Raw genomic sequence first — 22,493 nt, 5'->3', positions numbered from 1 at the left:
AGCAGGGAGGTACTATTTGACTGGGAACATTGTGGGGTGTCCTGAGTGCCTCATTTTCCCCCTAAAACTTGCCTAGAAAGGGTATCACACAGCCTGGGCCCCCGAAGTTTCTCTTTCAATAGCTCTTTACCCTTAAAGACTGTAGAACAGTTCAGAGCTGTTCCTTGTTAAAACCACCCACTGATCTGATCTTTCCTCAAATGACTCCTCCCTTCTCTCTCGAGTTTCTGCCCCAGGCTGGAACCTGGATGCTCCTGCTCTGTGTCCCTCCTTTCCCACTTATCCAAATCCTAAACATCCTTAAGGCCCAGCCCAAATGCCATCTCCTTCACAAGCAATCCCTGATCTTTCTCCCTCTTCTCCCTTGAATAGCTAGAAGTACTATTTCTCTCTCCAAACTCCTAGTATTCTCTAACACTTCAATTAAAGCCCGCGTCACTTTCAACTTTGTGTTTTTGTTGTGTACTCACTCCCTGACTCGGGGCAGGAGTCTCCTGGACTCACAAAGTTAGCAGGGTGAGGAGGGAGAGGTTTGGGGGAAGCCAAGTGTCGTGTGCATGGGATGGTCCTGGCTAAATGTAGGACAGTGAAGACACAAAGGGAGACTGATGCTTTCTTAGGGAGTCTGGAAGGTGGGGGTATCTTTGGAAAAGAAAAATCAGAACATTCCATGATGCAGCTATATAAGGTGTATAAGAGAAGGCTTGGTAAAACAAGTTTTTCCAGGCTGAATCAACCCAGCCCATGTTGCTCAAGCTAGGAAATCTTTGCCTCCCAGGGAAAAGTGGCCGGCTTGGGGAAGCCGCGCTCAGAAGGGATACTAACAGGGGCCGGAGAAAGAGGGACAAGAGCTGAGAAGCACTAAAGAAGGAACTGTGGCAGCGGACCAAGTGGTACTGACAGGTACAGGGACTGCGAGAAAGGCGCGGTGGGGAGTGGGGATGCGAACCACATGTGCATGTTATGTGAATAAGTTCAAATACATCATCGAATAACAGACTGTATTGACATTGCAAATGTATTCGTTTATGCAAATTAGCAGAGATCTCAGAGGAAGGTTTTTTCGTCTGGAGCTTGTGCAGTCATTGAAAAAGAGAAGCAAAGCTGTCCCTGGGTATTCCACGCCTGACTCGCCCCTGGGGAGCTGGGCTGGTTCCAGGAGGACTGAATTAGATCCGCTCACAGAGGCTGGTGAACAGCGCCCCTACCCGGAAAGCGGCGGGACGCCGGTGAAGTGGCGCATGCTCACTCTTCTCTCCCGCCCGTCCTTGGGAAAACCGCGATCTTTAGTGCGCAAGCGCCGTCTGTCAGCGTCGACTCCTCCCTCAGGGGCGGGGACAAACGGGGTACAAAATGGCGGCCAGCCGCTACCGACGTTTTCTTAAGCTCTGTGAGGAATGGCCAGTGGACGAGACCAAACGGGGCCGGGACCTGGGCGCGTACCTGCGGCAGCGGGTAGCGCAGGCCTTTCGGGAGGGAGAAAACACCCAGGTGACAGAATGTGGGGTCAGCCTTCTGCGGGGAGGCGGCTGGGGCGAGGGGAGGAAAGGACGAGCCAGGGCGGGGCCGACGAGCAGGATAGCGGCAGGGCCCGCTCATGCGCGCGCCTCTCCTCTCTGGCCGGCACTTGCGCGCCGCCCGTCTTAACGCCCCGGGAAACTGCCGCTAGCGAGACCTTACCTTCTACTCAGTGCTTTCACCTGGCTGCACCTTGGAGTTACCAGAGAAGCTTTTTTTTAAAATCTAGATGCCTGGGACCATTCGACCTTATTGAATCAGAGTCTCTGGGTTGGGGCTTTGGCCTCAGTGTTGTTAAAAGTTCTAGATGATTCGAGGGGCAGCCAGGGTTGAATCCCACAACAGCAGTCTTAGGTAGTGACAGTTACAGGTTTATAGCTCCCCTGACACGATGCCTTTACCTTGCAGTGTTGTGCACTGACTGAACTGATACCTAAGGACCTATGCAGCATTCCCCTGTCCTCCACCCCCACTAAGCTTTGGTGTGCTTCCTGAGCCCCTATAAGCCTGTGCATCAGGTTTGAGTCCTCAGCCCTCTGTCCATGGATGTGAGTAGTAGATCTGTGTTCTTGCTCTCTTCCAGGTTGGTGCTGTAGCTCTGGGGTTCATTTATTCATCTAGCACATACTTCGGGAGCATCGACCATGTGCCGGGAACTGTGCTAGGCGCAATTAATTAGAGGAGGGCCTGTCCACCTGAAGATTACATGCTAGTTCAGGACACAGTAGGCATAAGACAGTCCAGAGAAGTTCTATGATGGATAGTAAGTAAAGTAGCATGATAAAAGGGTAATACTAGTTATGATAGATAAAGCTTTACTGAGGAGGTGACACAGATGAGGCCTAAGAAGATGATTAGCTAACGGTATACACTTGGTGGGAAGGGCATTTCAGGCAGTGCAGAGGTTTAGAGGTAGAGGTAGGAAGCAAATTGGCATGTTAGGGGACAGAAACCCAGAGTGGCTGAAGGGTAGTGAATGAAATGGTGTTTGCTAGGAGTTGAATCAGAGGAGGACAGGAGCCAGGGACAGGAGGGCCTTATAGGCAGGCTCCAATTAGGAGCTGGATTTTATCATAAGACCAGTGGCAAGCCATTGGGGAGGTTTAGTCAAGGGGTTGATATAACCTAATTTACTTTTTTTTTTTTTTAGAGATCACACTGGTTGTATTGATAAATGGATTATGGGGGCAAGAATAGAAACAGTCGGCTGGAGAAAAGGCTCCTCAGGTAGCCCAGGCAAGAAATGATGGCGGCTTGGATGAAAGTGGCAGCACAGGAGATGGAAGTGACTGCATTGAGGTTGGGTCAACAGGACTTACTGATAGATTGGATGTAGGGTGGAGGGCGAGAGAGGAACCAAGGATAACACTTAGATTTTTTTTTGGCCTGAGCAACTGGATGGAAGGTAATGCCATTTACTGAGATGAGAAAGACTAGATGAGGAACAGGTGGGGTGTGGGAAGAACATTGAATTTGGTGTTAGACTTGTTAAACTTGAGATGCAAAGTGGATTTACTTCCAAGTGGAAATGTCAAGTAGGCACTGGGATATTTGAGCCTGGGATTCAGGCAAGAGGTCAGACATATGAGACGAGACACTTACACACACAGCCTGGAGAAATGACTTTTGCAAAACTTGGCCACAACCTGTCAAAGCAGAAACATGGGTATTTGCAACTTAGCCCAACACAGAGCCAAGCCAGTCCACCTAATGGAGCAAGAACATGATGTCACTGACACCAAGTGCTGACTGGGTGGTGGGCATGGATGGAGTGTCAGGCTCAGGGCTTTGTCTCTGGGAAGGAGGGGGTGGAGGACAGTCACACAGCACTGACAGCCCTCACACTTCTTACAGTGTGTGTCTTCACTGGCCCAAAGTACAAAGATCTTGAAGGCAAGAATCATTTCTAGTTCCAGCTCTGCAAATCCCATAGACTTTGTAGCACTATGCTCCCTACATATTTTTTGTGTGAGCTTCTTGAAAACAGAGATAATGCCATTTTTATCTTTCTCCCCACAGTGTCTAGCATAGTTCCTGGCGCATAAAAGACACTTGGTAAATGCCTGAATGAGTAGATGAATAAAGGATTGGTTATCGCTCATGAAACAAAAATCATTTGAATATAGTTGCAGATGTAGCAGAACTAGATGGAGAGAAGTAGAGAAGAGCGAGAAGGGAATATTTTTGTGTCCTGAGTGGTGAAAATTAATTTGAGAGCTCACTGTATTGGGGGTGGTCTGCAGGAACTACAGAAGATAACCGGGTCCTTATCACCGAGGAACTTAACTATTGGGCAGACACGTGACTTACTCTAGTGAAATTTGGATGGTGAAACCAGCCAGCGGAGAAGGTGACAGGCTAGATCCTTGGAGAGGCGAGAGTGTGACATTCACCTACTTGACTGTCAGTGTAAGAGAAGCCAGAAGAAGAGGGCAGAACTTTCTCTTTTGGAGTTGACATCCTTTGTCATCACCTAGGGGATAGTTCTGAAGCGTAGAAGGCCCACACAGATATGAGTTATGGCTGCAGATGCAAGTCGTAGCTCGGTTGGTGGTTCCAGAGCCGCTGATGAATGCAGCCCTGGTAAAGTGAACAAGTGCATGATGGTGGCAGCAGGCACGTTAGTCAGGACCTCTGTCGTGGTACCTCATTCTGATGTCACCTGAGCACACACCTGGGCTTAGTACATCTTTGTGGTAATTTTTAGAAGGAACAGTCCCTTGCTGGAAGTGAGACAGCACTGTGAGTCACTCCCACTGACACCCTTGGATCATTTATAAAGACCTTGAGAAAGAAAGGTAGTTCTGGTAGACTCTTCACTAAGCTGGCAGCCAGCGGCAGGCATTCAACCCAGTCAGCTGATCAAATGTGGAGCTTCCCCCTTGGTTATGCTAGTTGCCAGAAAGGCAGGACTGGAGGGGGAGGCAGCTCTTCTGCAGCTTTTTTGTTCCTGTAGAAGAGAGAAGCAGGCAGTCCTCTCGGCCTGCTGACTTCCCGCATCTGAACAATAGCACTGAACACACGCGTGGCACGGTTGCATGCATGATCTCATGTAGTTTAACTCTTATTGCAGCTGAGTGAGGTAGCCATCATGATTGCCATTTTACAGACAAAGAAACAAAATCAGAAAAGTAAAACAACTTCTTTACGGTTCCTTGGGAGTTAAGTGGCAAGACAAGTGAGAAACAGACCCAGCTGTCCTGGCCCTGATCTAGCATTGCCTCCTTTGTGCCTGATTGGTCCTCAGCTGCCATTCCTCCCAAGTTATTTCTTCTTGTTAGGCCTCTTGTTGCATGAACTTCAAGCCACTCCCTCCCCCTCATTTTCTGTGCAAACCTTTTTGGACCATGGACGGCTCTGGCAAAAAGTTAAACTGTGTCTGCCCACCGGCTTTTCTTTGTCCCAGCCACTACCCCTGGAGTGCAGATGAAAAGAAAGATACTCCTCAGGTGGGGACATCAGCACAGAAAAGCCAGATCCACTAGAAAGCCAATTAATTGCTCAGTCTTAAAACCAGAGTACAAAAATAACTGCCTCCATTAGTTCCACCACAGAGTGCCCTCTGGAGAGTCTCACAGTCCACGCTAAACCCACCGAGAGGGAGGTGATGGTGGGAAGCAAGAACGCACTGATTAACACCTCTCTTAACACCCTGTATCCTATTGTGCGGTTTTTTTAAAGTTAATGTTTATGGATTTTTGCCCCCTTTCAGTTCAGTTTCCTTAAGAGAACATGCGCTCCCTGCCGCACCAAGAGCTTAATAAAAGAATCACAACATGGGGAAAGACGGCAAACAACTGTAATTGTTGACTTAAGTACGGGGGACAGAGCAAGCCCTTCTAATGTGTTCATTAGGTGCACAAGCAGCTCCCTAAAAGATCTGTGGCTGCACAGCAGCATCCACTTGTCTAGCACAGGGCACAGCTCTGAGGAACACCCTGGAGATGCAGTCACCCAGGAAGGGGGTCACCCACCAGAGTTCTTGTATTAAATATCCAGGTTGAAATAATGTCGGCCTTGTTTGAGAACAGTCACACTTTGCCTTGGGTTTGCAGTAATGCAAGTGATACTTTCAACTTCTCAGAGGAAAATTCAGAGGTTTTCTGTAACTCCATTTTCTCAGTCATCCAGTCGAGGCCTGGTCTGCCGCCTGCCTCAGTGTGGCAGGAAGCTAGCTCCACAGCTGCCCGGCATGTGCTAGCAGTGGTGACACCGTCTCTGTTTCCCATCCCCAGATGTAGGCCCACTGAAGTCAAGTTTTTGAAGAATGTCCTGAGGACAGATTATGCTATTTTTAGTTATAATATTGAGCCCACTGCCAAACCATGGCTGTGAGGAGAATCATCTATTGAGAGGGAACACAGACATCTCCATCTCTTTTTCTCTCCCAGTTCTGGATAGAGCTAGAGGGAGGTAAGGTAATGTCTAGACCAAGGAATGGCAGTTTTCCGTGCACTTTTAAAGATGTCAGCGCTCCTCCTCAGGGATATATAATCAGCCACTTTCAGTGGGTCACCACTTAGAGATCTTTGGGTCTGCCTGTTGCCTCCTAGACAAGCCCAGCTTTGTGAGGCCTTCACTATTTTCCAGTCCAGCCTGTGTTCCTCCTCTCACCACACCTAGCATGTGCTGCAGTCTCAGTGCCTCTCAAATTGGCCATAATATAAGTGGTTCTTTTTCTTCTTTTTAATTGAGGTATACTTGATTTACAGTGTTGTGTTAGTTTCAGGTGTACAGCAGAGTGATTCAGTTTTACATATATATATTCTTTTTCAGATTATTTTCTGTAATAGGTTATTAAAAGATACTGAGTATAGTTCCCTGGCTATACAGTGGGTCCTTGTTTATCTATCTTACATATAGTCATATGTATCTGTTAATCTCAAACTCCTAATTTATCTCTCCCCCACCTTCCCCTTTGGTAACCGTAAGATTATTTTCTATGTCTGTGAGTCTGTTTCTGTTTTGTAAGTTCATTTGTATCATTTTTTTAGATTCTACAAGTAAGTGATATATGATATTTGTCTTTGTCTGTTTTCATTCAGTATGATAATCTCTAGTTCCATCCATGTTACTGCAAATGGCATTGTTTCATTCTTTTTTATGGCTGCGTAATATCTTCTTTATTCATTCATCTGTTGATGGACACTTAGGTTGCTTTCCTGTCTTGGCTATTATAAATAGTGCTGCTATGAACACTGGGGTGTGTGTATCTTTTCAAATTAGACTTTTCATCTTTTCCAGATATATGCCCAGGAGTGGGATTGCTGGATCATATGGTAGCTCTATTTTTAGTTTTTTAAAGAACCGCCATACTATTCTTCATAGTGGCTGCACCAATTTACATTCCCACCAACAGTGTAGGAGGGTTCCCTTTTCTCCACACCCTCTCCAGCACTTATTATTTATAGACTTTTAGATGATGACCATTCTGACCAGTGTGTGATACCTCAATGTAGTTTTGATTTGCATTTCTCCAATAACTAGTGATGTTGAGTATCTTTTCATGTGCCTCTTGGCCATCTGTATGTCGTCTTTGGAGAAATGTCTGTTTAGGCCTTCTGCCCATGTTTTGATTGGGTGGGTTGTTTTTGGTATTGAGTTGCATGAGCAGTTTGTATATTTTGGATATTAAGCCCTTGTTGGTCGCATAATTTGTGAATATTTTCTCCCAGTCCATAGGTTGTCTTTTCATTTTATTTATGGTTTCTTTTGCTGTGCAAAAAGCTTGATTAGGTCCCATTTGTTTATTTTTGCTTTTATATCTTTTGCCTTGGGAGACTGACCTCAGAAAACATTGCTGTGATTTATGTCGGAGAATGTTTTGCCTATGTTCTCTTCTAGCAGTTTTATGGTATCATGTCTTATATTTAAGTCTTTAAGCCATTTTGAGTTTATTTTTGTGTAAGGTGTGAGGGAGTATTCTAACTTCATTGATTTACATGTGGCTGTACAGCTTTCCCAACACCACTTGCTGAAGACTGTCTTTTCTCCATTGTGTATTCTTGCTTCCTTTGTCAAAGATTAATTGACCCTAGGTGTGTGTTTTTATTTCTGGGCTCTCTGTGCTGTTCCATTGATCCATATGTCTGTTTTTGTGCCATTACCATACACATAGTGTTGTCTGAAGTCTGGGAGGATTATGCCTCCAGCTTTGTTCTTTTTCCTCAGGATTGCTTTAACAATTCAAGGTCTTTTGTGGTTCTATGTAAATTTTAGGATTATGTGTTCTAGTTCTATGAAAAATGTCATGGGTAATTTGATAGGGATTGCATTAAGTCTGTAGATTGCTTTGGGTAGTATGGCCATTTTAACAGTATTAATTCTTCCAGTCCAGTAGCATAGGCTGTCTTTCCATTTCTATGAATCATCTTCAGTTTCCTTTAACAGTGTTTTATAGTTCTCAGCATATAAGTCTTTCACCTCCTTCATCAGGTTTATTCCTAGTTGTTTTTTTTTTTTTTAGATGTGATTTTAAAGAGGATTTTTTTTTTTACTTCTTTCTGATATTTCATTGCTAGTGTAAAGAAATGCAACAGATTTCTATATGTTAATCTTATATCCTGCTACCTTGCTAGGTATTTTGTTTATCAGTTCTAATAGTTTTTATGTGGAGTCTCTAGGATATTCTATATAAAGTGTCATCTTGTCTGCACATAATGACAGTTTTACCTCTTCCCTTCCAATTTGGATAACTTTTATTTATTTTTCTTATCTGATTGCTGTGGCTAGACTTCCAATACTATCTTGAATAGAAGTAGTGAGAGTGGGCATCCTTGTCTTGTTCCATATTTTAGTGGGAAGGCATTCAGCCTTTCACTGTTGAGTATTATGTTGGCTGTGGGTTTGTCATAAATAGCTTTTATTATGTTGTTATGTGTTCCCTGATATATCCACTTTAGTAAGAGTTGTTACCATGAACAGATGTTGAATTTTATCAAATCCTTTTTCTGCATCTCTTGAGATGACTGTGTAGTTTTTATCTTTTGTTGATGTGGCATATTATATTGATTGTTTTGTGTATGTTGAACCTACCTTGTGACCCTGGGGTGAATCCAACCTGATCATGGTGTATGATCCTTTTTATATGTTGTTGGATTTGGTTTGTTAATATTTTGTTGAGGATTTTTTTCATCTATCTTCATCAAAGATATTGGCTGTAATTTTCTTTTTTTGGTAGTGTCTTTGTCTGGTTTTAGTATCAGAGTGCTAGTGGCTTCATAGAATGATTTTGAGAGTTTTCCCTCTTCAGTCTTTTGGAAGAGTTTGAGAAGAATCAGTATAAGTTCTTTATATGTTTGGTCGAATTCCCTAGTGAAGCCATCTAGTCCTGGACTTTTGTTTGCAGAGACTTTTTTTAATTATAGATTCTATTTCATGTCTAGTGATCAGTCTGTTCAAATTATCTATTTCTTCTTGATTCAGTTTTGGTGGACTGTATGCTTCTGGAAACTTGTCCATTTCTTCTAGGTTGTCCAATTTGTTGGCATAAAATTGTTTGTAGTAGTCTCTTATGGCTTTTTATATTTCTTCATATTGGTTGTTATTTCTCCTCTTTCATTTTTTATTTTGTTTGTTTTGGTCCTTTCTTGGTGAGCCTGGCCAGAGGTTTGTTGATTTTGTTTATGCTTTCAAAAAAAACCAGCTCTTGGTTTTATTGACTTTTCTATTGTTTTTTTTAATCTCTATTTTACTTATTTCCTCTCTGATCTTTATTATTTCTTTCTTTCTGCTGACTTTAGGTTTTGTTTGTTCTTTTTTCTAATTCTTTTAGGTGGTAGATTACATTGTTTATTTGAGATTCTTCTTGCTTTTTGAGGAAGGCTTGTATCATTACGAACTTCCCTCTTGGGAATGCTTTTGCTGCATCCCATAGATTTTGTATGGTTGTGTTTTCATTGTCCTTTGTCTCAAAGTATTTTATTTTATTTTATTTTTGATCTCGTTGACCAGTTGGTCTTTTAGTAGCATGTTGTTTAGCTTCCATTTATCATTTTTTTCTCATTACTTTTTCTGTAGTCAATTTCTAGTCTCATGCCATTGTGGTCAGAAAAGATGTTTGAAATAATTTCTATCCTCTTAAATTTGTTGAACCTTGTTTTGTGTCCTAGTGTGTGGTCTTTCCTGGAGAATGTTCCACATGTGCTTGAAAAGAATGCATATTCTGGAGTTTTTGGATGTAGTGTCCTGAAAATATCAATTAAATCTAACTATTTTATTGTGTCATTTAGGATCTCTGTTGCTGTATTGATTTTCTATCAGAAAGATCTGCCCGTTAATGTCAGTGGAGTGTTAAAGTCTCCTACTATTATTGTAATCCTGTTGATTTCTCCCTTTATGTCGGTTAGTATTTATGTATTTAGGTGCTCCTGTATTGGGTGCATATATGTTAATGAGTCTAATATCTTTTTCTTATATTGATCCTTTTATCATTATATAGTGTCCTTCTTTATCTTTCTTTATGGCCCTTGTTTTAAAGTCTGTTTTGTCCGATATGAGTATTGCTACCCATGCTTCCTTGTCATTTCCATTTGCATGAAATGTTTCCATCCCCTCACTTTCAATCTATGTGTGTTCTTTGCCCTAAAGCAAGTCTCTTATAAGCAGCATATTGTGGACTCTTGTTTTAATACCCAGTCTGCCACTCTGTGTCTTTGATTGGTCCATTGACATTTAGGGTAATTATTGATAGATGTGTGTTTTTTGCCATTTTAAAACTTGTTTTCCAGTTGATTTTGTTTTTCTTCTTTGTTCCTTTTTGTTTTTGTGGTGTGATGGTTTTCTTTTCTATTATGCTTGCATTCTCTTCTTTTTGGTTTTTGTGAATCTATTGTATGTTTTCGATTTGTGGTTTCCAGGTATACTATATCTACTTGCTTTAGACTGTTAGTCATATAAGCTCAAACATATTCTAAAAAATCTACATTTTATTACTCCCCTCCTCCACATTTTATGATTTTGATGTCTTATTTTACATCTTCATGTTTATCCTTCTGTTGTTCATTGTAGTTATAATTGCTTTCACAAATTTTTTTTTAAGAAAAATCTATATTCTGGCTTATTTAAATGATCTACAGTCCTTTTATATATTTGCTTTTCTTATTGTGATCTTCCCTTTCCTATACATTCTTGCTTCTTTTCTAGTTACACAAGACCTTTCAATATTTCTTTTAAGATAGTTTTAGTGTTGCCATATTCTTTTAGTTTTTGCTTATCTGAGAAATTCTTTGTCTCTTTTTCTATTTTAAATGATAATCTTGCTAGGTAGTACATTCAAGTTTGTAGGTTTTTCCCTTTTAGAACTTTGAATGTATCTTGCCACTCCCTTCTGGCCTTTTAAAGTTTCTGTAGAGAAATCAGCTGATAACCTTATGGGGGTTCCCTTGTAACTAACTCTGTTTTTCTCTTACTGCCTTTAGAATCCTCTCTTTATCTTTACTTTTTGCCATTTTAGTTATACGTCTCGGTGTAGGTGTGTTTAGATTCATCTTGTTTGGGACCCTCAGTGCTCCCTGTACTTGGGATGTCTCTTTCCTTCTTTAGGTTTGGGAAGTCTTCAGCTATAATTTCTTCAGATACATTTTCAATCCTCTTTTCTCTTTCTTTTCCTTCTGGGATCCTTATTTTGCATAGATTGGCACACTTTATATTATCCCACAGTTTTGTATGTTGCTTTCTTTTTTTTTTTTTTTTTTTTTGATTTGTCTGTTCTGATTGGGTGATTTCCATTAGTCCATCTTCCAGATCACTTATTTGTTCTTCTGCTTTATTTAGTATGCTATTTATTGCCTTTAGCTTGGTTTTCATCTTGGCAATTGAGTTGTCTAATTTTGATTGGCTCTTTGTTTCTAGTTCCTTGTTACAGTGATTTGCATTTCTTTCCATAGCCTTTCTTAATTCCTTCAGCATTTTTATTACTTCCTCTTTGAACTCAGGGTCTGGTAGACTAGAGAGGTCTATTTCATTGTTTGTTCTTTCAGGGGATTTCTCTTATTCTTTTAATTGGGAGTAGTTCCTCTGGCTTCTTCATTTTACTTATATTACTCTGACTATGAATTTAGGGGAGACAGTTTTCTGCTGTGCTGTTGAAGGGCTGTTTTTATGTGGGAGTGCCCGTGTGTAGCCTGCATGAGACTGATGTTTTTGGTGCGAGGGCTGTTTTTGGTATGGGTGCCTGCCATGTCTTTCCTCAGAGTGTGATGGCCATTATCCCCTTGATAGGGGTGTGACTGGTGATGTGGTGACTAGAGCCTGCACTGAATGTTGGGCAGGACCTCCTCTTTGCTCTGTTGTTACAGTCCTATCAGGGGCAGGGTCTGCTCCTCATTTGTTGGAGCAGAAGCCCCCAGATCTGGTTCTAAGCTGTGGTGTGAGGTAGGCAGGATTGAAACTCTCCTTCCGGGAAAGGAGCCACTGTATATTTTTCCCCAGGAGCTGTCCACTTGGGTTTGTGCTCTGTGATGTCCCCTGTCACCTGGTGTGCATGCTCACAGAATACACTGTTGTTGCCACTGTCCTTAGCCCTGCCTCTGCTGTGGGAATATTGGTAATTGGCTCAGATCTCAGCTCTCCTTCTGTGTGTGCGCACCCACAAAGCCTGTTGCTGCTGGCGCCAGACCACCTCAGCTAGGGGAGCGGCAGTAATCAGCTCGGATGATCCCCAGATGCTGCCGCTGGCATAAATTCACTGAAGTCGTGCACCTACCAGGAATCAGCTCAGATTTCAGCCCCACCTCCAGGTGTGGGTAACCCACTGGGCTTGTGTGCTCCCAGAGCTCATAGTGGTGGAGCCGCACCCACTGTGAGCACTCCGAGAATGAGGCTGCTCTGGCAGGGCCCCACACCTCCTTTCACATGCATGTTGACAGCGTGATTTCTATGGCAGACCTGGGCTCTGTTCTGCACACACCTCCAGTTGCGGTCTAGACCACACTCCAGGCCCTTCGGGCTGTCTCTGCACAGCCAAGCTGAGTCCTCTCACCGGGAAGGGAAGCCCAAATTTCAGCACCCAGCCACTGCACACACCAGCAGGCACACGTCTCGGTCTGGGAAGTGCAGCAAAGTGGCCAGGACGATCTGTTTGGCCTCTCTCTGTCCTGCCTGCCACAAGCCAGCTGTTGCACTCTCCTCTGTGCCTCTGAAGCTCCCTATTTGTCCCAGCAGACCTCCCTGTCAGTGAAGGGGGTTCCCAGGATAAGGGATCGTTTCTCCTTTCACAGCTCCCTCCCAGGGATGCAAATCCTGTCTGGATTCTCTTTTTCCTTTCGTCCTACCCAGTTACGAGGCAATCTTCCTTGCAAGCTTTGGCTGCAGGAGATCTTCTGCCAGCGTTCAGTGGGTATTCTGGAAAGTTGTTCCACATGTAGATGTGTTTTTGGTGTATTTGTGGGAGGAGGGGAGCTCCACATCATTCTATCCCACCATCATGATCACCCCACAGTGGTCCTTCTCCTTTGAGAATCTAGTGGACCAAAGCCCAAACACAGAGCTTGTCAAGAATCTGGTGTCTTCCCAGGCCTTGCCAGGCCCCGAAGCACTCCTTGACACCGCTTAAGACCCTGCCTGCCTGGACCATCGTTGTCCCCTGCCTTTTCATGCCTCTTCTTCCCAGTCCCTCCTTTGATCCCCATTCCAGCCAGGTCCAGCTCTGAAGTCTACACTCCTCAAAGTGAGAGACTCTGGCTCCCTGTCAGTCTGTGAACTGTCACTGCCTTCTGTCACTGTCAAGACCCCTGCCACACCAGCCTTGTTAGTCAGGCCTGGTAACCAGCCCCTGCCTCTGATCTCTTATAACTCTGGCACTCAGTTACACTCTCTCACGGCCAATTTTTATTTTTAATGTGTGTGTATCTTGTCTCAGCTTGATTACCAACTTCTCTGGGGCTGAGGCTGAGTCTTTGTCACCTCATAGCCACCTAGCAGAGCACTCTACATAGTAGGTGCTCAAGAAATAGATTTTCAATTGAATTCAAGGGAACAGATTCCCATAATGGAATGAACTCGTTTCAGAAGTTCATTACCAAGTCATGAAAACCTTTTTTCATAGATCCACCTGGACTGAATCCAGCTCTACCTTAATTAGCAAAGCAATTTGCTACACCCTTTCCCAAAAGTGCTTATGTGTCCCTTTGTGTGACTAGAACAGGGGCCGCTGTACCAATTGCTATCACCACCCAAAATTCAATTTTGAAAATCGAAATCATTGCCTGCGGCGGTGACGTAGATTTGTGCGTATAAAAGTTTAATATGGTAAAGAGAAATTTACTGACGACTGAGCAGGGGAAATGCAAAAGGAGCAAAAATAGAGCCATAAAGGACACTTTGTCAGTTGAACATCTATTTTATTCACATTTAGGGAACAGAGCTGAATTTTTCATAATATCCCAGTGCTGCCTTTTTCGAACCCTGTGTTGCTATTAGTCCTAAAATGTCTGTAATCTCATTAGGTATGAATGCAAAATCAGGTAATTTAAAGCTTGTGTATAAGAATATTTCTGAAAGTGCACAGTATACTTCATCAGGAAAACTGTATATTCCAAAATTCAGGAATGTTTGTGCAAGAGTCTATGAATAAAGTGTGGGATGTAGGTGTGTGGTGAGGCTTCTGGAATTAGACGAGTGTTTCTACCGATGTATTGTTAAGTAGTAAATACAACTATTTTCTAATTGCGGAGCTTGGGTTGGGTGTGACTGGGAACCCAGAATTGGCCATGGCTCCTCTCCTTAGGCAGTAATAACTTGGCTAGAAGTTGGCATAGCTCAGACTCCTCACCGCCACTGAGCTACTTGTACAGCCTCATATAGACACCTTCTGAGCTCAAATGGCAGATTGGGTGACAAATTCATTTTTTGGTGATTGGTTATTTATAGGTGCTTAGGTATTTGATTCCTTCTCGGATTATTAATTGAGCTCCAGGCATTATGTGAAGTATCTGGGAGACCGTCTCTTTAATACTGATGACTTTGGAGAGTTTGAGGAAGCCCACAGGGTCACTTTGGTTTTTGAGCAATGCTCTGTCAGGTGACCCCATCCTCTCTTTCCCTCTCCCTGCCCTGCGGCTCTGTCAGAGGTGGAAAGAGCTGGGAAGAAAGAACACCCTGCCCACCCCTGCCCCGAGGGCACATTAGGAGGTGGTGAGCAGGCTGTCTCCAGAACTCTCACCATTAGACTTGGAGGAGAAGCTGGAGGGGAACTCAGGACTTCTGAGGGTGAGGATCTGGTTGGAATGCGGGTCTTGGTGGTCGCAGTGCAGGAGCCCAGGAGAGAGGCTCGGAGGAGTCAGTAGTGTGAATGCTTTTCTTGATGAAGAGCTTGGTTGGGAAGGTGGTCGGTGGTGGGAGGGGAAGGTTGGGAGGAGCAGCCATCATGTGGAGGACAGGTGCAGCAAACGGCCGCTCACTTGGCAGAGACCAAGGTGGGTGTGCGATCCCCACACAGCTCCATGGAATGCTTGGGACCTCTGGGAGCCATCGGGGTGCGGGCCAGAGGTCTGGTCAGGTATGGAGTGATGCTTCAGCGATTTTCTGTCCCTTCATCACTCCTGCCTCCAGCCAGCCCTGGCAGTCACACCAGCAGTGCTGATACCGTCCTAACTGCCACTCCCTGTATGGGTACGTAAGCCGGTCCTGTGCCTGGAGAGCCCCCCTTCCTTCTGGCGACTTGCACCCATCCTCCCCACAACTCTCAGCAGGAATTTCCTGGCTCCCCTGGCAGCATCAGGGGCCCTCCACGCACCCCTCATTCCACTATCACGAGGACTGTCCCTGAAGTCTTTGGTCTCTTTCCCCTGTAGTTTGTGTGGTAAAGGCCTCTGTTTACTATACTGTTTACTACTACTAATAGTAACCAAACTAATCCCTCACATTTGTCAGTGTTCCAGGCCCCAAATTCAGAGCAGTCCAGGCATTATCTCATTTATCCTCACATCGCCTTCAGAAATAGGGACTATTATTATCTTTTAAAAGACAGGTTAAGTTGGCCAGTAGGCTTCAAAAAAAAGCACTTTTCAGTGCTTGAAAGACAAAGGCCGAGGAAGGTCCCGCTGCATGGAGAAAGAAGCGCGCAGGGTAGTGCAGGAGGGGATTCTGGACCTAAAGGACTTTTTTTTTTCCTTGTAAAGATTCTTACTGAGACAATTGACAGAAGTTGGAATATGGACAAAGGACTAGTTAAAAGTGTTGTATCAAGTGTTGTTAAATGTCCTGATTTTGATCATCAAACTGTGGTTATATAAGAGAAAGTCCTTGTTCTTGGAAACATACTGAAATATTATGGAGTGATGGGCATTGTGCCCCAACTTACTCTCAAATGGATCAGAAGAAAAATCTATATATATAGATACAGAGAATGAGGGAATGATTAAGGAAATATGGCCATTTTTTTTTTAACATGGGGAGGCAGAGGGAGATATGGAGTATTTGCCCCAAACCCTAGAGCTGGTAAGTGATGGGATCCAAATACAGGCGGTTTGACTTCACTGCTGTGCACAGCCACGAGGACCTGTTCAGACACGGGCCGGGCACACTGTAGGTTCTCTTTTAAATTTATAAGTGAACACATCTGTGCACATATGAAGCGCGCAAGCAAAAGCTGAAATGCACAATTATCTTTTGATAATCTGCATAATATTCTTTACAAGTGTGGCTCTTTTTTGTTTTGTGTTTTATGCTTTCTGTTCTTCTGTTGTCTGGTTAGCTTCTAGTTTTGCATGCCCTGCTGAAGACAAAGTGTGTGCTGCAGAATTCTCTTTCAGCTGGACTTTCCCTGGAAGCGCCACCCAACAGGGAGTCGGAACTGTCACTGGCCACATTTTTACATCCATTCTTCCTTTTCAGCCCTCAGCTCCAGTCCACTCAAATAATGCCTTTGATTATTCAGCAAACACTGGCTACCTCCTCAGCCCCTCACCCTTTCTTTTCCCAGTGTAGCTACCTGGGCATTCTCATGATGGGAGACTTGAACCCGGGGACAGATCAAGTTGAACTCAGTGATGGGACTGTCTCTTTGCTGCAGAATGAGGGGCCTCATTTGACAAGCACATAGAGGCAGAAGCAGAGCTGCCTCATTAAAACGCGTAACTACTGATTTATGTTCTGCCTTCGAGGAAGGATTTACGTTGGAAAAATCCATCATTTGAATTCTGGGAAAAAACATTGAAAAGAAAGTTTCATTCTGGGGCGCTTTCAGAATTCTTGGCAGGAACATACAGGGAACTATAGCTAAATAATAGCAAAGGCAGAAGGGAGGGAGAACTAAAAAGAGGTATGAAGGGGAAAAAACCACCTCTCCTCTGTGTGTTGCCCATCCTCCCTGGAATTTCCAGCAGGGGCATCTAGGGTGTTCATTTTCCCCTTTCTATTTGTAAGGCTTCTGTGTTCTGAGCCTTGTCCCTCCTAGCAGGACCTAACTGGACTCTTCCTGTTGGTTCTCCTCAGTTCACCTATCTCATCCTAAAAGGCTTTCTTTCCTTGTAAAATTTCACCAGCTCCCCACTTATCACAGATGAAAGCTCAGATGATTTTTTTTTTTTGCCTTGCATCAGAATCTTTATTTAATACATTTCATATTGAAGATTTAACTCAAAAAGCTCTTTCTTTTTCTCCCACTCAGGCTCTTTTACCTGCATGTTCAGATCCTCAGCCAGATGGTCTGGTCATAGGCATAGACAGCATCCCTGCCTCTGACTTGCTCATACCACCCGCTCCCTGCTCTGCCTTCTGCTCCCCAACTCCTGTGCATCCTTCAGAACCCAGCTTAGTCTCAATTCCACCATCCACTGACCACATGGGAACTCCCCCTCCTCTGACTTCTTGTAGTCCACGCTGCCTCTAGCCCTCCTTCCGTAACTGTTGTCTTTTTACTGAGGTGCCTCCCACTGTGGTGGCATGCTGGTTCACAAATCACAGGTGCTCAGCAAATGTTTGTTTGCCAGATGATTGAGTTTTCCTGCAGTCTGGAGAGTTGCTGGGGTAGAGCTTTTCCTCCAGGGGGTGATTTCTCATAGTGGGACCTGTAGTCCAAGTTGCTTCCCATGGAGCAGAGAAGCCAGGGCCTAGCTGCAGGCCTGCTTCCTGTGAAAGCCTTACTCAGGTGGGGTCCTTCCTCCACAAGCTGCCAGGTACAGTGTGGGGGCAGGGCTTGTTTGCTCACTTTTGGGGGGTTCTTTGTTTTTCAGATTGCAGAGCCTGAGGCCTGTGATCAGATGTATGAGAGCTTAGCACGGCTCCATTCAAACTATTACAAACTCAAGGTGAGTGGGCCAGTCTTTTATATCCCCAGCCCCCTCTGACTGGAGACAACCAATGAGAATGAGTGAAATCTGATTATATTTCCTAAGGAGTTGTGATTTTGCTACTCTTAAATGTAAGCAGTAATTTCAACCAAGCCAACAAAAGCACCTGGTAGAGGCTTTTAGGTTACCTAAATGAAAGCTATTTACAATTTTGAATAAAAGCCATGTATTTTTTTATGCCAATGTGTGCTTCTGGCTGTACCTGACAACTGTTGGATTTTACACATATTCCCATCTCCTCTGATGGAACTGGTATTCCCCACACTCTGGTGATAAAGATGGGGTGACTGGGAATGTCCTGTCAGACAAAGCTGGGCTTCTCCCTCAGCCCTGACATGATTGCTGTCAAATTCTGTTTAGTGTGTTTTTTCCCTAGACTTCAAAAATGTGCTTATTAACTCCACATGGCCAAATGCCTAGCCTATATGAAAAAGGATTTCTTCTAAATCCATGAAACTTCAAGTGTGGTCTGTAAGCCACAGCGTGGACACCGCCTGGGGGCTGGTTAGAAATGCAGGATCCCGGGCCCCACTCAGAACTTCTGAATCACAGCCTGCATTTTCCAGAGGATTCAGGTGGAGCCGCCTGTTCAGATGATACTGGTTCGTGCAAGGCCGTCTTTGGCCTCCAGGTGGCACTGCTCTCTTCCTTGTGGCCTGTGGACACCATGGCCCATGAACCGTGGTTAGAGAGCACAGCTTCTCTCCAGGATCACCTGGCCTCAGGTTGTGCTGCAGAACTAACCTTCTCTCCCCTTCCTCTCTCTTCTCTGCCCTGGGTGACCAGTACCCTCGCCCAAGAGACACAAGTTTCAGTGGCCTGTCCCTGGAAGAGTACAAGCTGATCCTGTCCACAGGTATGGAAAGCACAGCTGCCCTTGTTGGTTTGCAAATGAGTCTTTGAGTTTGAACAGCCAAGGGGAATTGTCTTATTAGACAGCCTTGCTTGATACAAAGTCTTGTGGAATAGCCCAGAGGAAATTCTGAAGCTACAGGACTCATGCTTTTTGGCCATAGAATGTGGAGGTCAAGGGCATTATTTTAAAAAAGAAAATCCATCTTTGGAGCTTTTAAATTCAAGGCTGGGCAGCAGGGAACAGGGGAGTATGTATTTGCCAAATGGAAGTAGTTGAAATCAGGATGGGAGGAAAATAATTTTATTTTTATGGTCCTAAGGGGGCTTTATAAACAATGAGGATTTTAATTAAAACAAAATGCCATTCAATAAACGTATAGGGGGCTATCCACCTAAGAGTTATATGACCCAGGGGACATGGTCTGTGGGTTAGATATGGGTTTAACTAGGTATGTTTTGGAGTTGTTGATGGGCCCTGATTAAAGAAAGGAAATACCCTGCCTAGCCCGTCCCCTCCTTACTTCCCCAGCTCCATTGTCACTGGAGGGGGACGTGGTGGGCAGCAGCAAGGGGACACTGGGTTGAAGTAGGCAGGTTCTGGAAAATTACTATTTTTATTGCCAAGGATACCATATATAAAAATAGACTAACCTCTTCTGGGAGGACATAGCCCTGAAACATTCTCCTTCTGTTATCCTAGAAATTCTCTTTCCTGTTCTTCTGGCAGCCTTCAGCAACTAAGTTTTGAGGAGTCAGGCTTCCAGAAAACTCTCACCTGCTATTGTGTGTTGACTGATTCTATGTTTGTTACAGTACTCTCTGGAAAATTGGGGTAAGGACATTTTGGCCAGGCAGACTTTTTGGCAATTTATTTATATATATACAAACACACACACACATACATATATATACACACACACATACGTATGTACACACACACACACACACACACACACACACACAAAGGCATATATAAATAAGTAAATGTATCCCCACGTTTCTGGGCCCATGTAATTACCAGCATCAATGCAGTGTTATTATGAGGGCCCCAAAGAGTTTGAGCCAAGTTTGAACTTGAAATTCTAATGGAAAAAAGTTCTGGAGGCTCAGCCTCTGCACTCTTAACCCTTAGGACACCTGAGTTGGGGGAAAACAGACCACAGTGAAGGAGGGGTATGCAGGACTCCCCACCGTCGGCCTGTACTGCAGCTTGTTCTGGCTGGGAGTTCAGCTCCAGGAAATTAATTGATAATCTGTTTTCACAGCAAGCTTCATATTTTTGTTGTAACTGTGGTTCCTCTGACAGGGCAAGAAAACACCTTGCAGTGTTTGTAAAGAGGATTTGAGGGCCTGACGAGTCTGAATTGTGGCCGCAGTTTGGGTCCTGAGCATGTCCACCCTGGCTTGGGGTCATGGGAGTCCCTGAAAGAGGCCTCTTGGCTTGTCAGTGGACAGGGATCCCTCAGCATCCCATTTTGTGCCCCACAAGGGAACCTGGACTTCTGGAAAAATCCTAGGGTGGGATGCTGGGCTCATGGCTGAGTACAGTGCATGTCCTAATTTAGCCAAAAGCCCACTGGCAATAAATGTTAATAGATAATGTTGGGGGAGGGTAGAGCTCAGTGGTAGAGCAAGCGCTCCGCATGCACGAGGTCCTGGGTTCAATCCCTGGTACCTCCATTAAACAAAAAATAATCTAAGTTACCTTTTTCAGAAAAGCTGTTTTTCTCCAGAAGTTTCATTAACAGTGAAAATTTAGGCTGTGAAATTTAAATGTTATGTGAAAATCTAAGCTTAAAATTAGGTATCATAGAACTTGAGTCCTGGAGAGACTTTAGACCAGTGGTTCTCAACCAGGGGCGATTTTGCCCCCTGGGGACTTGTGGCACTGTCTGGAGACCATTTTAGTTGTCACAGCTTGGCGGGTGAGGAGCAATTTGCTACTGACATCTAGGGGCCAGAGCCAAAGTGCTGCTGCTGTACTGCCCAGGTCGGCGCCACCAACGAGGAGTTATCTGGCCCCAAGTATCAGTGGTGCTGAGACTGAAAAGCGGTAGGAGGGGCGCTGTGTGTATGTTTCTGAACAGGGGCCCACTGGCTCCCACCAGCTCCTGCCGCCTTCACACCTGTGAAGATGGCTACTTTTGCTCAAGTGTGGGCCAGGTGCCAGGCATGTTACCTCCATTATTTCCTTAAAAACATCTGCCTCAAAAGTTACGCCTTTTAATCTCCACTTTACAGATGAGGCACCTGAGGCTCAGAGGGTTAACTAATTTGCTTGAGAGGACCCAGTGGGGGAACGAGGGGTGGGGATTGGGGCCCAGGTCCATCTCCCTCCCTGGTGCTTGCTCAACTCTAACTGCCTGGGTTCAGCTCCCAGCTCCACCACTTTCCAGCTGTGTAACCTGGTCCAGTTCCTTAACCTCCCTTGGCCTCAGCTTCCACATCTGAAAAATGGAAATAGTAAAGTCTGCGACACGGGCCAAGTTCAGAGATAAGCACCTGGGCCTGTGGGTTGTGTAGCAGATTTGTTTGCCCCCTCAGGTGGAGCCAGGCGGAAAGGGTCCTGTTTAGATGCTGGATGTGCACAGAGGCTGCTGCAAGGATGCAGTGCGCTCTGCACGGTCCTGGTACGTGAGTGCTCATCCACACCCGACGTTATCTGTGACCCTACCTGAAGTGCTTGTCACAAGTTGGGCTACACCTCCCTTTCTCGGTAACACACTGAAAAGCAGGGCATACCGAGGGGCCAGTCTGTGTAATCATTTTGGACTTCAGTCCTTTTTTTTTTTTTTTTTGGTCGGCTTCCCTTTCCACAGATACCTTGGACGAGTTTAAGGATATGAATAAAGGCATGTGGAAGAAACTGCAGGAGAAGTTTGCCCCCAGGAGTCCTGAGGAGAAGCATAAGGCCTGGGCTCGGGCCTTATCGCGCCCACGTACCTAAGCGTGAAGTCTTGTACGTTGCCATCAATAAAACACCCTGATTTCCCCGTCCTCGTGGTTCAGGAATCTCATCTGGCCTTCACAGAAAGGAAGCCATTGTTGCTCTAAAGAAAGCTCCAGCCTGAGAAGAAGTGCTGTTGGAACATCTGCCCTGCCCGCCTGTCTGGCTAGGACGGTCCCCACGGGAGAGGAAGTGCGGGGCTCCGTCTGGGCTTGAGAAGGGAAGGTGACAGGGCCTCTGGGCAAGGTGCTTCCTGCATAGCCACAGGAGCCCCACCTGCCAGCAGGGGTCTGGCTGGCTCTGGGCAAGAATCTCAGGCTCCCTTTTGTTGTAGGAGCTCCTGGGAGAGAGCCAAAAATAGTGGTAAATACTGAAGAAGGCATCCTGTTGTGAACAGAAAGCAGCAGGAGGTGTATGGCAGAGAGAGGTGAAAAGCCCGCTTGGCCCTCATCCCCACCAACTCAGGACAGAGCTCAGTCCTCTGCCCCTGACCTTGCAGAAAAGCCATATTCCAAGTTGGCTTAAGGGACAGCATACCTTAAACTACTGATAGGCCTTGGCTTGGAATTGAATTCAGCCCTCTGGGCAGGTTCTGTGGGAGGCCGCACGACAGAGGCCTCCTGGCTGGGGATACACACAGGGTCAGAGTCATCCTATTACTCCACGGAACCTTGGTTCTTACTGATAGGTGTTTATAGTCCCCACCTGAGATTTCTTCAGTCAAGAACACAGCTGAGAGGAGGGGTAGGGCAGGGCCGACAGCACCCCTGGTCAGGAAGTAGTGGAAGTGGGTTCTTAGCCTCATTTGTACCTGGACTTCTCAGTATGTTTTGAAATGCATAAAATAAAATACATAGGGTTATGACAGAAACCAGTTATAC

At 44.9% G+C, this 22,493-nt stretch overlaps 1 protein-coding gene across 2 annotated transcripts; it reads left to right on the top strand.

Annotated features, from left to right (window-relative positions):
* Nucleotides 1-1,313: 1,313 nt before the first annotated feature.
* Nucleotides 1,314-21,662, top strand: LOC105101429 (ubiquinol-cytochrome c reductase complex assembly factor 2). Of its 2 annotated transcripts, XM_031434913.2 has the most exons (5): nucleotides 1,318-1,491; nucleotides 17,694-17,768; nucleotides 18,597-18,666; nucleotides 21,210-21,295; nucleotides 21,485-21,662. In XM_031434913.2, exons 1-5 carry the CDS (start codon nucleotides 1,354-1,356, stop codon nucleotides 21,509-21,511), a joined length of 396 nt encoding a protein of 131 aa, XP_031290773.2. In that variant the 5' UTR covers nucleotides 1,318-1,353; the 3' UTR covers nucleotides 21,512-21,662. The 2 variants fall into 2 exon arrangements, with proteins under 2 accessions (XP_031290772.1, XP_031290773.2); XM_031434912.2 differs by lacking the exon at nucleotides 21,210-21,295 and having other exon boundaries at nucleotides 1,314-1,491.
* Nucleotides 21,663-22,493: the final 831 nt, after the last annotated feature.

This window comes from Camelus dromedarius, chromosome 19, assembly GCF_036321535.1.
Source record: "Camelus dromedarius isolate mCamDro1 chromosome 19, mCamDro1.pat, whole genome shotgun sequence".
NCBI classification, from domain to species: Eukaryota; Metazoa; Chordata; class Mammalia; order Artiodactyla; family Camelidae; genus Camelus; species Camelus dromedarius.
Note: the sequence above shows the minus strand (reverse complement) of the source record. Positions and strands in the feature narration are given on the sequence as shown.